The sequence below is a fragment of the Calidris pugnax genome, unplaced genomic scaffold (genome assembly GCF_001431845.1).
Source record: "Calidris pugnax isolate Ruff unplaced genomic scaffold, ASM143184v1 scaffold81, whole genome shotgun sequence".
NCBI classification, from domain to species: Eukaryota; Metazoa; Chordata; class Aves; order Charadriiformes; family Scolopacidae; genus Calidris; species Calidris pugnax.
Window position 1 is genome coordinate 2,546,227 of NW_015090880.1, and position 17,050 is coordinate 2,563,276.

Genomic DNA, 17,050 nt, shown 5'->3' on the forward strand with positions numbered 1-17,050 from the left:
AAGAACACAGGAAGGTTAGAAAAAATGTCTTTTGACCTTCATGGTTTTTTACTCAATGACATAAGATGAGTTAGAAAAGAATATAAGCATATCTTAAGGTCAAAAAACTCATCAGCTGATAAATTAGTCTTTTTGTACACCACAAAACTGAGTTAAAATAAGGTATTCGGTCCTATTTCCGTCAAAACTCACTGGTGTTTTACTTAGGGCAGAGAAACTCAAGCATTTCAGTATAAAATACAGTATTTTACACAGTTCATTTGGAGTTCAGAATAGTTTCTGCTCTTTTATACCTTTTATGGGATAGACTTTGAAATTGCATTTCTCAGTTTGCTGTTAATATCCACATCTTGGGCTTAAGAGTTTATTCTCTGCTTCATGCACATGTGTCGCTCCCATTAATGCTAATGGAATCGAGTTAAAACGGAGCACTGAGGGAGAAAAAAGCACTTGCTAATCCTTTATAACCTTACCGCAAAGAAAAGTGATTTGTAAACCACGTGAAGCCAAAGATCAGGTACAATCGCTGCCGACTATTGTGCTCGGAGCGAGGGGCTATTCCTTGGGTACCGCCAGGAAGAAAGGGTTAGTCAGGAATTACAGAAGCATGACTCCTCAATAACAGGAATGCAACACAGACCTATTTTTTCTGAAAGCTCCAAAAACCAGCATGACCTTGGCCGTGCCCAGCCCGTGGATGCAAAGCTGGGCATGGGCCACCCTCCTGTGGTCCCTAAGGGGTCCGGGGAAGGACGTCTAAGCTGCCTTCACCGTTTTCCTCGGGGGCAGGCAGCAGCTGATCGACCCTTTGAATAATTGACAAGGTCTTTTTTTAAGTTAGTTTTCCCCCAGCAGTGCTTTCCCAGCGATTTATTGTGGGTGCCTCCTCAGGACAACATGAGATGAAGAAAAGGCAGAGTCAGCTCCCGCAGAGATCTAACGCTGATCTTCGCTTGTCCCTATTTTTGTTTGCAGGGACTGACGTGGGCAGGGGCAAATGCCATACAAGCTGTTCAAACCAACTCCAAACCCAAAGAACTCTTGGTGTCAATGTGCTATGGCCTTCCTTTTACAATAAATACGTGTAGAAGATAGGAAGGGTAACATATTATCAGGAACAGTGTAGTGAGTAGGACCTGAGAGGTGATCATCCCCCCGAAGGGCAACGTATTATCAGGAACAGTGTGGTGAGGAGGACCTGAGAGGTGATCGTCCCCCTGTACTGAGCACTGGTGAGGCCTCACCTCGAATGCTGTGTCCAGTTTTGGGCCCCTCACCACAAAAAAAACATTGAGGGGCTGGAGCGAGTCCAGGGAAGGGCAATGGAGCTGGTGAGGGGTCTGGAGAGTAAGTCTTATGAGGAGAGGCTGAGGGAGCTGGGGTTGTTCAGCCTGGAGAAGAGGAGGCTGAGGGGAGACCTTCTCACTCTCTCCAACTCCCTGAAAGGAGGGTGTAGCCAGGGAGGGTCGGTCTCTTCTCCCAGTCCACAGGCGACAGGACAAGAGGAAACGGCCTCAAGTTGTGCCAGGGGAGGTTCAGGTTGGAAATGAGGAAAAATTTTGACACTGAAAGGGTTATCAAGCCTTGGAATGGGCTGCCCAGGGCAGTGGCTGAGCCACCATCCCTGGAGGTGTTCAAAAGACGGGTTGACATGGTGCTGGGGGACACAGTTTAGTGATGTTTTTTTTGTCAGGGTTAGCTGGATGGTTGGACTCAATGATCTTGAAGGTCCCTTCCAACCTAGATGATTCTATTCTATTCTATGATTCTACATCCCTCCACCCTGGGCTACAGTGTTTGGTCCCTTGGAGTAAGGGAAGCAGAAGGGCCAAGAGCCGTGGAGAACAACCCCAGGAACATCCCCTCTAACCACCCATCCCTCACTGCAGAGCGAAGGCAGAGGCAAACCTTTTACTCGGAGAAAAAAACAAGAAAAAACTGTCCCCTGCAGTCTGTGACAATACCAGGGGCTCACCAGCTTTCCCAGCACTGGCCTGATCCCGACATTCTGAGCTGAAACATGCTTTGACTATAAAAACCACAGATTAAAACTTGCATTGAAACATTTTAAAGTATTCCCTATACACACCATAAAAATAACTGATGGGGAGAGCCTCTAACCAAATACTATCCATCACTGTCAATATAAGGGAGAATTAAAACTGACAGCGTTAGAGCTTTGTGATTGATTTATTGCTTTGTAATCAATCTTTCCTGATTTGTTATCCAATATAGGTTTTTCCCCAAATTAGGAGGAGATAGAGAGCGATTATAAGTGTAATAATCTATATATTCATTGCCTGTAATAATTCATCAGACTATTTATAAGCAGGCCAAAAATTAATTTAAGACATTTGTCAGTGTCTCTCACTGTTTATCAAATTATTTTAAATATTTTTGTCAAACTTTATAGCTTTTGCTGTTGAAAAAAATATTTGACAGAAAAACTCTGAACACACATGAATGAACACTTAGAATTCCTGAAATGGAGACATTCAGCCCTGGCTAAGAAGTGATGAAATTAAGTTGGAGTTTGTGCATCTTTTCAAAAATTATGATACTGAATTGGGAGGGTGAAACTCTTGCATCGCTCTGAAAGAAGAGAAGATGTATTACAGAGTTCAGATGGTTTTTAAAAAGATGAAGGAGTAGTTTAGGAGTAACAAGAGTAAGTGAAGATAAATGAGCCAAGACGTGTTTTTAAAGGATGCCACCTAGCTCAGCTTGCTGAGGGCAACATTTCTCCATGGGTATGTCCCTTGCAAAGCTGACTCTTAGGACAGAGCTGGCAGAGAACGCTATAGACCATGGACCTGGCTTTGTGTTACAACTCCCACACCCTTTGCAGTATAATTTTAAACTACGTGCAACAACAAATGCATTAATCTGCTGTAAGCACCATCACTCAGCGCGACAACAGTCCTTTCCGTGGTCCTCTCTGACCCACGAGGCTCAGAAGGTTTCCGAGATGAAAAAACCACTTTAATCCCCCCGAGCTCCACTCACACCAGCACCAGAGGGGAAAGGTGCAGCACACGTGGGGCTGCTTTGGATGCTCTTAGAGGATAAGGTGGAATATCTTGCAATAAAACCTGCAATTACCTTTCACAACCAGGCTGCCCGTGCTGCTCGCCGTCCCCAGGTGGTTTGTTGCCACGCAGGTGTAACTCCCCGCGTCTGACTTGGTGACATTGACAATCCGGAGGCTCCCATCGTCCAAAACGGTGATTCTGGAAAGACAGCAGACACAAAAGCTATATATATATTTTAAGTTAAGATAAACCTCTTTCCAGTCTGCATTAATTATTGATGGTTTGAACAACAGAGAGTCCGTTGCCCGTTACAGAGGGAGTTTAGCTGACAGAAATCTCTTAGGACGCAAGCCATAAATACTGAATGCATCATTTACATGAGTTTTCCATGTCTTTACTTGAGGGCAACTTTAATTTACACACCAGCAGCTTGTGTAGGTTTTACGTGTGTTTGTACTTTGATATTCGGCGCTCACCATGACAACCCTCACCACATGTGCTACACGGGCTACATCTAAAAAATCTCCACGCTCGCTGCTTAACAGTGTAAAAGCTGCTGCCGAACAGATGCAATGAGGCAGGTGTTTCATTGCTGCTTTATTTTTTTTCTCCCCCCAAGAAGGCTGATGGTTTTTCAGCTTTGGTTTTTTGGGGTATCACGCTGCCAAGCCTCCCCCCCGTGCTCTCCACCTCCCTGCCCGCAGCACAGCTCAGCCCCTGGGCTTATTGACAGCAGCACTTGCAGGTTAAAAATGATATGATCCTATTTTATTCCTGTCCCTCTCCTCCCGTACGTGCTCCCTGTCACAACAGTGCTGTTATCCGCAGCAGGACACCTCTCTCAGACGGGGGGAAGCACGTTAATTCCTGGGGTGATCCCCAGCCCCTCTTCTCGCACAAGGGCTGTGCTTCAGGCTCACCTCGTGCTCACAATTAGCTCTGGCTCCTGTCCCATTTTCTTCTGCTCTAAGTCAATGAAAACAGAAAACCTGATCCTGCCCCGTAAATCCCATCGAAACACGAATGGCCTGTGCCCTGTGGAGGCACAGTCTAAGCAGACTCCAGAAAAACCTCTCCTCCAGCCTAATATCACCTCTTGTAGCAAAACACACGACATGATCTCATTGAAGGGAGATGGTGCAAGTGGCTTTTGCATGCCCTGGCTCTCCTGATGGGCACACATGGGCTACTTGGTTGACATGCACAGACCTGCTTCGTAACCCGCCTGGAGTTCTGCATCCAGCTCTGGAGTCCTCAGCACAGAAAGGACGTGGACCTGTTGGAATGGGTCCAGAGGAGACAAGGAGATGCTCCAAGAGCTTGGGCACCTCTCCTATGAAGACAGGCTGAGAGAGTTGGGATTGTTCTGCCTGGAGAAGAGAAGGCTCCGGGGAGGCCTTAGAGCCCCTTCCAGTCCCTAAATGGGCTCCAGGAAAGCTGGGGACTCCTTAAGAGGGAGTGGAGCCATAGGATGAAGGGTAATGCTTTTAAACTGACAGAGGGGAGATTCAGATTAGATATTAGGAAGAAATTCTTCACTGTGAGGGTGGTGAGAGCCTGGCCCAGGTCACCCAGAGAATCTGTGGCTGCCCCATCCCTGGAGGGGTTCAAGGGCAGGTTGGAGGGGGCTTGGAGCAACCTGTTCTGGTAGGAGGTGTCCCTGCCCAGGGCAGGGGTTTGGAACTGGATGATCTTTAAGGTTCTTTCCAACTCTAACCATTCTATGATTCTATGAAATGGGACAGTTTGAGTGTCTTTACAACAACAGTAACAAGTGAGGAGGAGGAAGACGGCACAAGATGCTCTGACAGCGGCCACCAAATCCCTGTCCTGGCTACCCTCTCCCTGACCTGCTCGTGCAGCAGGACAGCAAGGTGCAGGCCAGCTGGCAGAGACCAGGCACACAGGTTATATTTCACACATCAGTAGCAGCAATATTAATAGAAGTTTCTCAACCGGCTTATAGGTCCCCAAATTGTTGCAGTCAGTAACATTCACTATTGTAATTTATTTCTGCAGGAGTCCAGTGCCATATATTTACTTCTGCAACAGTTGCTCCAGGTCAATAATTGGAAGAGAGTAGTATATAGCTCCTTGTCTCTTATCTCCACCACTGTGTTGGCACAAATCAATGCACGTATTACATTAAATGTGCACTGGAGCACAGGACTTGCCACCGTGGCCTCCAGTGCAAGAGCCTGGGCAGCGGCAGGACCAGGAGCTCCCGAGGAATTATTTACTGCTGTTATCAACTTCAGGTCTTTGGAAACAACAGTGCCTTTCTGAAAGCTGAAGGTGCCCTTGGCATGCATTAAAATTCAAATCAATGGACACGACAGAACAAGCTCAGCAAGATGCTCCGGCTCAAGAAGGACCACCCGGCTCCGGCGCTGCCCCTGCCCGGCTCTGCACTCACTCCCGAGACATTTCTGCCATCCCAAAAAATCCAGAAAAAGTGTGATGTTTTAAACTATTTCTGTACAGTTGAGATTTTTTTTTTTTTAAAATTTATATATTTTCAGCCGTGTTCAGGCGTGTATTTTCAGCCATACGGTTGAAACCTATTTACTGGATAATCTCTTCCATAGATCACTTCAATTGTATCTGTTGACGATGCCAGCTTTAATTTCAAACTCTAACGCCTTTTCTGTCTCTGTCTTCTTCATGCTATTGGTTTCCTTTTTAATCATCCTTATTTCCAATGTAAAATTAGTTTGCAGTTAATGTGGACTGGATCACCCTGGCAACCTCTGGATGAGGACAGTCAGTCCACCATTGGCTTTGGGACATCTCAAGGAGCTGGTGCTGTCTTTATTTCCTTCCCTTTCTAAGTGGAAAACCAGGGCAGCAAAGAGTTCAGGCCAGACACGCACCAAGTTCTCCAAACCCCATCCCTAGAGAACCCCTGGGCATGTTTAATTCTTATCTGGTAACTAAGTAATTACCCACACACTCCTGTAAACGACCAGCATTAAAACCAACAAATAATTGTGGAAGTTAACTGTTTGTTTTTTTTTTAAATAAATCAGACCATTAAAACTTTACTGTGACTCATTGATTAGGAGGCCTTATGGTTATGGGGCTCTTTCTGCTGAAGGTGCTTTTCTACCCTGAATGTTTTGTCCTCTAACTTGAATCCAATGTGTTAGAAGTTAACAAGTAATTATTTTATACACTTGGAAATTTGTTACAGTTAGTTGAGAAAGTCAGAAGGACTTTTCACTGCTTTTGCTAATTCACAAATTTTCTGTGCAGACTTATCTGCATTCAGCGAGGGGAGAGGCTCATTTCAGGCCACTGAGGGTTCTCAAACTGCTAATTGCCTGGAAAGCAAACACCCCTCCTTCAACCACTTTTAGCAGTTTGGTTGAAAAAGTTCTTTCAAGACACAACGTTCAAATTAAATGAGGCACCATTCACTGCTTTCTTCCTCTTCTCAAATACACCCCCAAAATGTTTTCTAATAAGATGCCTAAGAAGACATAAAAGTAAACGACGTTTCCAATAAACACGGGTATCACTTCAGAGCAAAGTGCTGGTTGCTGAGTAGGCATCTCCTTGGTCCACAACAAACTCAAAAAAATGAGCTACCGACTTTCTACTGAATGTTCTGGGTTCCCTGACACCCCTAACCACAACAACTAAAAATATAAATCTCTCTTCTTGTACAGGTTAATTCAACTGCTCTACTGATAACCTGCCTCATGGTCACTGCTGCTATCAGAGAGAAATCAGAGAAGATAAAAATATCCATTTGTGAAAAAAAAGACTATATGAGATAGTTTAGCATCCTTATATAAAGAAAGGTCATCTATTTTAAACATAGCACTTATAAGAGAGAATCTGTCGGTCTGTGCTGTCAACTGGAGATTTCAGGTCCACAGAGAGCAGAGGCACATCTGAAATTAGGAGATAAAAAGATTGTTTGCTTCCTAAACTGGAACTTTGGGTTCTACCCCAGGAAGAGCTGACCTTGTCAGTGTTTTGATCAAAACTCTTCTGGGGACAAAGGACCTTTAAAAATGCTGAAAACATTCCTCCCTAGCCTTCCTCACCCATTTATTTTTTTTTGCCACTGCAGCAGCAAACGGAAGAAGTTGCCAGCTGAACACTTTGCATTGCCCTAAAGCAGCCTTTTTCAAGCCTGACAGGCACACGGTGTCCACAGCAGCTTCTTGGTGACGCTGTGTGACCGACCACTGCATGTGCCCTGTGCCAGCTCTGCAGGAATGGAAATGTCTTAAGGCATTGGCCTATTTGGGTGGTGTCAACCTTGAAAAGCACACGAAGGAGAAGGATGCACAGAATCACAGAACAGTTTGGGCTGGAAGGGGTTTTGAAGACCATCCAGTGCCACCCCCTGCCCTGGGCAGGGACACCTCCCATCAGACCAGGTCGCTCCAAGCCCCCTCCAACCTGCCCTTGAACCCCTCCAGGGATGGGGCAGCCACAGCTTCTCTGGGCAACCTGGGCCAGGCCCTCACCACCCTCACAGCAAAGAACTTCTTCCTACTATCTCATCTAAATCTTCCCTCTTCCAGTTTGAAGCCATTACCCCTTGTCCTATCACTACATGCCCTTGTAAAAAGTCCCTCTCCTTATTTCTTGTCCACCTTCATGGATGACAAATATCTAACTGTGTGCTGCAGCTGTTATTCAAAGATACCCAAGCTGCCTAGAAAGGACCCACCTTGGCATCCTGGCCACATCAGCATGGCCGGTGGCCTGGACCAACTCAGCAGCACTAACTTGCCCAGGGTTTCCAGCAGCAGCTGGAGATGGATGGAAGAGGTCAGGCAGACCTGGAGCCGCAGGAGGAAAAATATAGCGTGTAATCATTTTGGTCTGATCTATTAGCACTGATTTCTCAGCTCATGATACATCTGCCATCTCCGTTAGGCCGCCCATGGGCAGGTTATGTTACCTCTAACCCTGAAGGGAGGACGATAGGCCTGATGTGTGTTGCTCACCACAGCGGTCCCCGCTGCTGGGCAGGATTCCCAGGAGCAGATAAATATTTCTCAGTTGGTAACACATGCATTTAGAGATAGACTACGTCCTGTTGTGATCAGTAGGAGTTTTATCACCGACTTTGTGAAAATGAGATCAAGCCCCTGTTTGGAATATAAACGATGACTGAAAACTGCAAAACTCCCAGAGCACATCATAAACCCGAATATCAGTAATTACCTCCAGCCCAGCTCCAAGGAGATCTGACCTTTGGGTGTCTGGCTGCATCATTCGCATCTACCAGAACATGCCTCTGACCTGCTGCTCAGGTTTGACTCCAGGCTTTGAAGGAATGCCTAGTTAAATATCCCAGACTTATGGTATCTACTGTAACATCTTGCTCTGTTGTTTAATTAAAAGAAAATCAATGCGGGTCCGGGAACCAAATACATCAGTGCTGCAGAGCCAGGGGTTGTTCAACCTCACCTGCACCTCGGCATCGCCCGGTGGAAGCCTCTGCAGGGACAAGCAGCAGGTCCACACGATAACCTCTTCCCTGTGAACTATTTTCTAACTCACAAGATCCACCAGAAGATGTGCACCAGCCAGACGATACCTCAGTAGAGCTTGCCCTCTATTTTTTCTGTTCAGCAGATGGAAACATGCGGAATATGGATGGACCACAAAGGGCAGGTTATGTGTGCGATGGGAAGGGTTGTCTCCACAACACAACTACGGGACTGCAGATCATGGGCTCGGGTATTTCTCTGAAGCAAAGCGCTCAAAATTATAAAGTGACTTCTTTTTTTTCTTTCCTCTCAAATGAGTTTTATTAGCGCTGCTGCAATGAAATGAGGTATGTTGTTTCTTATCTGATAACTTCAGCAATTTAATTTACGAAATACAAACATAACTACACTTGGTTTCACTGCTGATTAAACACACGCATCCAAAATATTTCATGCTTAGCCAAGTGAATATTTTAAATATTTTTTTGTCCCCAGGAAACAATGCTTAGGATGTCTGATCCTTTTTCTATTACAGGGAGAAAAGATGTCTTAGAGCAAGCATTTAAATGAATGTCAGTTGGAAGAAACACACACTGAGTGCAATTTGAGATAAAACTACCATTGATCCCTTCATGTTCAGCCTTTGTGGCAGTGGTTGACGTGGCTATTGAAAAGCGACTGCGGTGCCAGAGTTCTTCTAAGAGATAATCCCTCTTCTGAGAGAGGATTTAGGTTAAATGTACCTGTGAAAAACAGTGTATTTCATCCGACATGATGAATGGGCTATTGCCCATCCTCTGGAGCCTTGCTTGGGCTGGGGGTGGGGTTAGAAGCAGAGGAAGAAAGCAAAAGCACCAGACAGACCCGACTGCAATCTCAGTGGTGGATTTGCTCAGCCTTTTCCCATAGTTGACAGGCAGGAATATCTACAGCAATTTTTAACCTAACAGCAACTTTCCTTCATGCCACAACTCTACTGCAAATGTAAACGATTCCAGGCAATTGCATTATTTATCAAATTATTTCTATTTCTATTGCGTGTCTTTGTAGCAGTTTATTACCTTTCTCATAACGCTTCCCATGCAACGAGGCAGAGACCGGGATTATTAAAATGATCTCATAAATGTGGTATTGGCCATTAGGCTATTTCAGGAAAACAGTGAAATTTAGAAATACAAGTTTAGCTGAGAGGGAGGATTTACAGCTCAGAGCACAGCCCTCCCCACAGTCAGGGACACCGCTCACAAGCACCTGCTCATCCCTTGAAGAATGGGCTGGTTTGGGGAATGGTCCACAGCTAATAATTTCTGTGGCCCTGGGATGATGTCTCCGTGTGTGAACAAAGCCTTTCTGTTGCGTAAATAAATAACAGTAAGGTCACAGCTTTCTGCTTCATAGCATTAAACCCCTTTAGAGCGTACGCCGAGGTCAAAGTCAGCTTCTTGGGGCTTCACTCAACCCCCTTGATGGTCCCTGGTGCACAGGGAGGAGAGGGTGAGGGAAGAGCCCTGACCCTAACACCCACCCAGTGCCTTGTCACACCATCTGAGACTTCCCACCCTACATCAATACCAGCCAAAAATGCTCAGCATCCCCTCGGTAAGCAAACAGGGATTTCCTGGCTTGGGCTTCACCCATGCCCTGTCACTCCAAATGTTTCTGAAAATGGATGAGAAAGAGATGGTGTCCACACTGCCACCAACATGGGCCATCAACGCAACCTGAGGGCTACGGTCAGGACAACAACACAAGCAAGGATGGGACAAGTTGGGTCAGCAGCTCACAGATGTCAGGGAAAGTCCGAGTGAAACACGGGACCACACTGTGTTGGATTGGCATTACAGAGGTCTCCAGTTGATCATCTGTCTAAACTCACAACTGATGTGGACGGTCATACTGGGCAGTCTTCTGCACCTTCTTATCCAGGACCTGTTAGTTTTGATTTAGATAACCACCTACAGCTGCTTCGGTACTTATTTGTCTATAACTACTTGTCTTTTCATGGTTCACAGAAAAGCCTGAGCTAATTTAGAGCCTCAGTCAAAGCCCATTTCGTCTAAACTCACAACTGATGTGGATGGTCATACTGGGCAGTCTTCTATGCATCTGCACCTTCTTATCCAGGACCTGTTAGTTTTGATTTAGATAACCACCTACAGCTGCTTCGGTACTTATTTGTCTATAACTACTTGTCTTTTCATGGTTCACAGAAAAGCCTGAGCTAATTTAGAGCCTCAGTCAAAGCCCATTTAATTTAGTGCATGTCTTTCTCTTGGTGAAAGCAGGCATTAGATAAGGCCTTCCTTATCCATGACAACTGGCAGGTCTCTTAACAGCAAACTCCCTATAATTAATTTTCAGGTAAGAACTATATTTGCTCAAAATAAACCAAGGCAGAATCCTGTTGCATTGAGTTCAGTAGAACATTTCCCATGAGCTTTGCTGGAGATACATTTTAAATAGAGCTAAAGAGCCTGAGGATGAAGGGTTTTAGCTCCTGAGGTCGCATATGGCACAACTACGTGGGGCTGCTGGAGTCTCTGTTGTGGGAGTGTAAAATACACCTGTTTTTTCCTGGAGAAGGCACTAAGGAACATCACCTCTGCACCATTTTTACTAGTACATTGGAGTCATAAAGGACACCAGGAGCTTTACTGCTAAATTATGGCAACTGTGAATTTGCCAGACATTTACGATGCACAGAATTTGGGGTCATTTGGCATTTTCTGTGCTCTGGGACTACAGTAAGAAAGCTCAAAGAATTAAAAAAAAATCTTTTGGAAGGTGCTCCTAGGTAATAACTGCACTAACTTGTTGCAGCAAAAAATACAGAATATTACACCTTTTTTTTTTACTTAATTCTCAACACTGATCTCTAAGAAAATACTAAGAACATTTCTTCCAGGGATGTGAACTGTTGCGTGTAAATGTGTTTTTATTTTAGGCTTTTCATTTACAACCTGGCTAAGTATGAAGAATTAAAAGAGAGGAGAAATAGCAATTCTTTCAGATTCTCATAAAAAAACTGTAAATATTATTCTAGAGAAAAAAAACCCAGAACATATTTTGCTCAGATAAACATTTTTGAGAAAATAGTAGGGGCCCCTTTGGCAACATCAAGCAACATAACTCCACTGAATGCAGGATCAGCTTAAACCAGCCATGGATCTGGCATCCCAAGTTCTCCCCCAATTTTCTTTTTCAACAAATTATTTATCTGCAATGACAGAGCGGTCCAAATAAATAGTATTGCATCCAGCCTATGTTAACATCAGAAACACAAAAGCTGTGCTTTGCCATCATCCTCCCTTTTTGCCCTTAAATTTTTAAGACAAGCCTGGAAGTGACAAAACCTCATCCCAAAGGAGTGGGGTGGCGGGAGGGAAAGCAGGGAGCATTTACAGCTATTAGAGACGTCATGTAAATTGTTTAAAGATGCCTAGAGTCATAATTCAAATATAAAAATATCCCTAGGTTATCTAAGAAGAACAGTTCTCTACAAAATATCTTTCTTCAGGGATGCTGATAAGGGGGAGAAACAAATGAAAACCAAACACAAGCACTGCTAGGGACCCTGAAGGAAACGAGGAGGCTGTGGCGAATTTCAAATAATAGAAACCTTTTGCCTTCTCTCCCTTTCCACTCTTTTTTCACTACACACAAAATTAAAATAAATACAGTAAGAAAGACCATGCCATAAAAATAAATATTTGAGGAGGCAGATTTGAGTAAAGCAAAGGAAAGCTCATTTTTACAGCTATCATTCCTTAGACATGAGGCAATGATAATTTGAGCTATATGGGAAGATTTCCCAAGTCTAGAAGGGTCCAATGGTGCAAAGAGCCAATTTTCCATCGATTTTGGTGGGAAATGAAGACCAACCCCCCTGGGAAACTGCCCTTTCAACACAGCTCTTCAACTTTGCAGTCTATTTTTACAGACTGAGCTGGCCGTTGGCCATGAACCGTGAGAGCCGTAACGGCACGGTGAGGGACAGGGATGCTCTGAAGCCCCAGGACTTCTCCCCTGGAGTAGCTCTTGCTGGTGGCAATGGAGAGGCAAAGCACACTTGGAAACTGCCCCATGAAAGACTAAAACATCCCTTTCTGAACAATTACCCACGCAGAGACAGGCTGCTCCCCACAAAGCATCTTTTCACCCCGAGGTGAATCTCATGTAGAAAGCGGCTGGTGCTGTGAAGCCACTTCTGCAGTGTGTCCACCTAACGTTGGGTGAAATTTTTGCTGTGCTCATTCTTCTAGGGCAGGGACTAGAGCTGGAGACACAGAGATTAAGTGACTTCTCCCAGTCTATGAAGAGGGACAGTGGAAATCCAAGGAATCAAATTTGGATTTTGGCTTCCAACCACCCTTGCCAACAAGTCCTTCACCGACAAGGACAAGCCATCACCCTCTACCTACAGCAAACACTTTGGAGGCTTGGAGAACATGAGCATTAAAGGGAAGTCCATTGAAGCTCATAAAAATTATTCTCTTCTGTGAAAAAAAAATCCGTGCAAGATTTCCCATGCATCAGCTGCTGACACAAACCATTTCTAAAGCATTCATGAGATTAGAGCAGAAGCAGTAAATGCATTCTCAGCTTATTTGTTCCAGCTGATACCATCCGAACAGAAGCCCAAAGGCATAGTCTCTCAGAGATATCACATCTTTTCCTCTAGTTTCAACAAAAAATGCCCACAATACAAAGATAAATTACCCACTCCGCTTGTAATTGACATTAACATAGATTTGCAAGACCCAAAGACACATTTACATCACTTAAAAATGATATTTAAATAATCATCAAAAATATCACCAAGTCTGGTAGGTTGTCTAAAAAGTTCATTAGGAATCCTTTTCCCCCTGTAGACATACAATTACCTCCTTAGATTTTAAACATGTGTTTCTTAAAGTGTGGCCCTAAGTGCAAAATCATTACTTTCTTGCTTTTAATCATGGAAATATCCAAGAGGAGAAATATTTGATTATAATTTTTTCCTTCAAAATGCCACAGACTGACTAAAATCACTATTACCATTTTCTTCAACTGGAGGACAAGTCTGAACCACACATCAAATGGCATTTAGGAGCTTAATTACCGGCGTTTATTTTTGAAAGCGGTGGCTGCAGCACGTGCTCACCATGGAGAGGAACCTGCCTGGTGGGCACAGGGAGCTGGACCAGGCTGGGAGCTGGATCCCACCACCTCCAACACACCAGCACCGCAGGGGGAGCTCCCTCCTTCCTGAAATGTCTTTACAAAGAGGGAGAAATAATCTGTAGCCACACACCCAGTGCCTAAAGGTGAATTTAATAATCATAAAGATGAGACACCTCCAGCAGGAAGAGCAGCAGTTGTTTAACAGCACGCGGTGAGTGACAGCGTTCCTGTCAAGGATGTATAAACATGGGAGTCCCCGAGTCTTACCGTGCTCTGGACGTCTGATGCCTCTGAGATGGGGCATCAGTACTCCACCTGGAGTACTGCATCCAGCTCCGGAGTCCTCAGAGCAGGAAGGACATGGACCTGTTGGAACGGGTCCAGGGGAGGCCATTAAGATGCTGCGAGGGCTGGAGCACCTCTGCTGTGAGGACAGACTGAGAGAGTTGGGGGTTGTTCAGCCTGGAGAAGAGAAGGCTCCAGGTAGGCCATAGAGCCCCTTACAGTCCCTAAAGGGGCTACAGGAGAGATGGTGAGGGACTCTGGATCAGGGAGTGAAACTGAAAGAGGGGAGATTTAGATCTGATATTAGGAAGAACTTCTTTGCTGTGAGGGTGGTGAGACCCTGGCCCAGGTTGCCCAGAAAAGCTGTGGATCTTCCATCCCTGGAGGTATTCAAGGCCAGATTGGACGGGGCTTGAAGCAACCTGGTCTGGTGGGAGGTGTCTCTGCCCAGGGAACTGGATGGGCTTTAAGGTCCCTTCCAACCCAAACTGTTCTGTGATTCTATGGGACTCTCTGGATGCTTCCTCCTCTCCTTTTGCCTGCCTCTGCAAGCAGGGATCTACTTTTAAAATCAATACACAAGCCCCAAGGTACAGGCCCGTTGACTTCTCTGGATACTTTGAGTCACAGCAGCACCACGAGGTTGGTCAAACCACCGCTGGAACAAGCTCGTTCCAGCAGCAGCCGCAGTAGCAATGATGTCCTACATGTGTATCACAGAATACTACAATAAAACCACGCTGAAAATCATCTGCTAGAAAAATAGGAAGATGTTGCTGATATTACAGGAGGCTGTGGCAAGGTGTGAGAGTCAGTCTCGTGTCTGGAACACCAGCTGAAACTCGGCGTAGGTTGGGATTACATTCATCAGCATCCAGGAACGCTCAACATCAGGTTGTGCCTGCTTGTAAGAAACAATTTCCTAGTTCTACAGGAGTGGATAAATGAATATGTACATTTTAGGGATCAGCCTAATTACTTTACACATGCAAAACGTAACAGCACTGAATCTGGGTTCTAAATAAATCTCTAACACTTCTCAGATAATCTTTTGCGAGAAACAGTTGCTCAATAACAGAAGGAAAAGACAATGCCAGAACGAACTGGCATCACCAACTTACTATCAACGCTGAAGAACGGTTCAATCATCAGAAAGCTGCTAAAGCAAAGCAGGTGGACAGGTAAGCTTTGTGGAGAGACCCTTTATAGGGTTATGCACACAAGCATATGATAGATATCTCAAACTACAAAAGCAACAGGATTTATTGTCTTTGCCAGATACACACAAAGAAAAGAAAACAGGTCCATGTACTATCCTTAAGAATCAAGGACAAGTTAGTGACCTACTCCCAAAAGAACTTTGGCAAAGGCCAGGTTGGACGGGGTTTTGAGCAACCTGCTCTAGTGGGAGGTGTCCCTGCCCAGGGTGGGGGGGTGGAACGAGATGATCTTTAAGGTCCCTTCCAACCCAAACCATTCTATGATTCTACGAATCTAAAACTGACCAGTCTTCACCAGTGCATTTTCGATCACACAAATCAGTGGGTTTTAGTGTTGGTGCACACTAAACTACAAGCGTTTAGTGTTGACACACCCACGACAAGCTGATGTTAAAACATATTGTGATCTTCCAGAAGAAGACACAGCTAAACCCAGTTTCTGCTGGGAACCAAACAGTCCATGAACAGGAGGTCATCAAGCCTAAGATGACTGCTTTCCAATACCTCTGACCACCGAATCAGGCAGATTCCTGGTTCATTTTAATTATCTTTTTGCAGAAAATGGGTTAAAGTGAGTTGACACACCAGTTATTTCAGATGTTCCAGTGAAGTAGAGCAATCTTCTGCCATTGTCTCTGAAAGCTAAGATGAATGCTGCATTGTCGATTCAAACTTCACAAAGCTATTTGCAGGGTGTCATTTTTCATTTTGCTTAGGCAGGATGTAATGAAAACTCGACAAGTTATTGATGGTTTGGTTACCTGTCTGCCTTAAAAGAAATTGCACAGGTGCTTTTTTTTAAAAAAAAAAAGAACACGAGAAAGTCAACACAATTAATGCAAAACAATGACAGGAAGCTTCCTTCGAGGTTTTCTTTTCTGCTGAGGTGTCACTAGACTGTGTGCCCAGAAGCCACTGCTGGCAATTCATCTCTCAAGTAATCAGTATAAAAATGTTACTGTGGTTTGTACCCTGGCACCAGACCGGGAAAGATGTCTGTCCTATTGCCATTTGCTTTCTGGCTGTTTAAGGTAATTAACCACTAATTAGGACTTTTGAGGCAAAAAAATAAAAAAATCGGAACTTATACAGCTTTTAAAACTCAAGACACACTGAAAGAGTAAGAGAAAAGCCTTTATCTTCTCGTCTGATTTCACAATTTCTCCTTCTCAAAATGACATAGCATCAAAGTGAATATGTTAAAATTCCTGCTACAAAAACAATACCTGAGGGGTCTGTCAATCAACAACCCTTGTGAGGAGGTCCCGAGGATGTGAACTCTCGAGAAAACCATGGCTAACCCCTTCCAGAGAGAGAAGTCTGAACAGTTTTGAAGAGCAGAAGACAACAAAAAAAAATAAATGAGGTGAGATCTTTCTGCTTTTCCTTGGCCACAATCCCTCCAGCTCCTGGGAGGAGACATCGCTGCTTTGGCCTTTACCCAGCGACTCCTGCTGGGTTCCTGGTGGTGTGGTCTTCACCTTCCTCCCCAAGGCACCTGGCAGGGCCTGCTTTGGGTGATGTTCTTCTTTACAAACAAATTAACATTCACTGCCCTGGGCAGGGGGATTGGAACTCGATGATCTTTAAGGTCCCTGCCAACTCTAACCGTTCTATGATTCTATGCTCAAAAGGCTTTTCAGCTACAGCTGCCTGGTGTCCTACAACCCTGAGCATGGGGCTCCTGATCTTCCCAGTGGACCATGATCATGTCTCCTTCTGACAATGCTGAGGTTTTGGGATGGCTCTGGTTGGGTTTGCACATGGGTACAAAGCCCCGAGTCCTCATCAGACTTCCACTCCTCTTTCTCAATCTCGCAAATCCTCATCTTCTCAGAAGTTACCAGGGTACCAGGACTTTCAAAACTGAACTTGCCCTTCCTAAATTGTC

The 17,050-nt window shown here is 44.8% G+C and overlaps 1 protein-coding gene across 1 annotated transcript in view; it reads right to left on the reverse strand.

Annotated features, from left to right (window-relative positions):
• The window catches only part of CNTN4 (contactin 4), a 373,607-nt gene that overhangs the window by 52,105 nt on the left and 304,452 nt on the right, over positions 1-17,050 (reverse strand). The window contains exon 13 of the mRNA XM_014946726.1: positions 3,103-3,230. Within this exon, the coding sequence (XP_014802212.1) occupies positions 3,103-3,230 (128 nt within the window). The remainder of the gene's footprint in view (positions 1-3,102; positions 3,231-17,050) is intronic.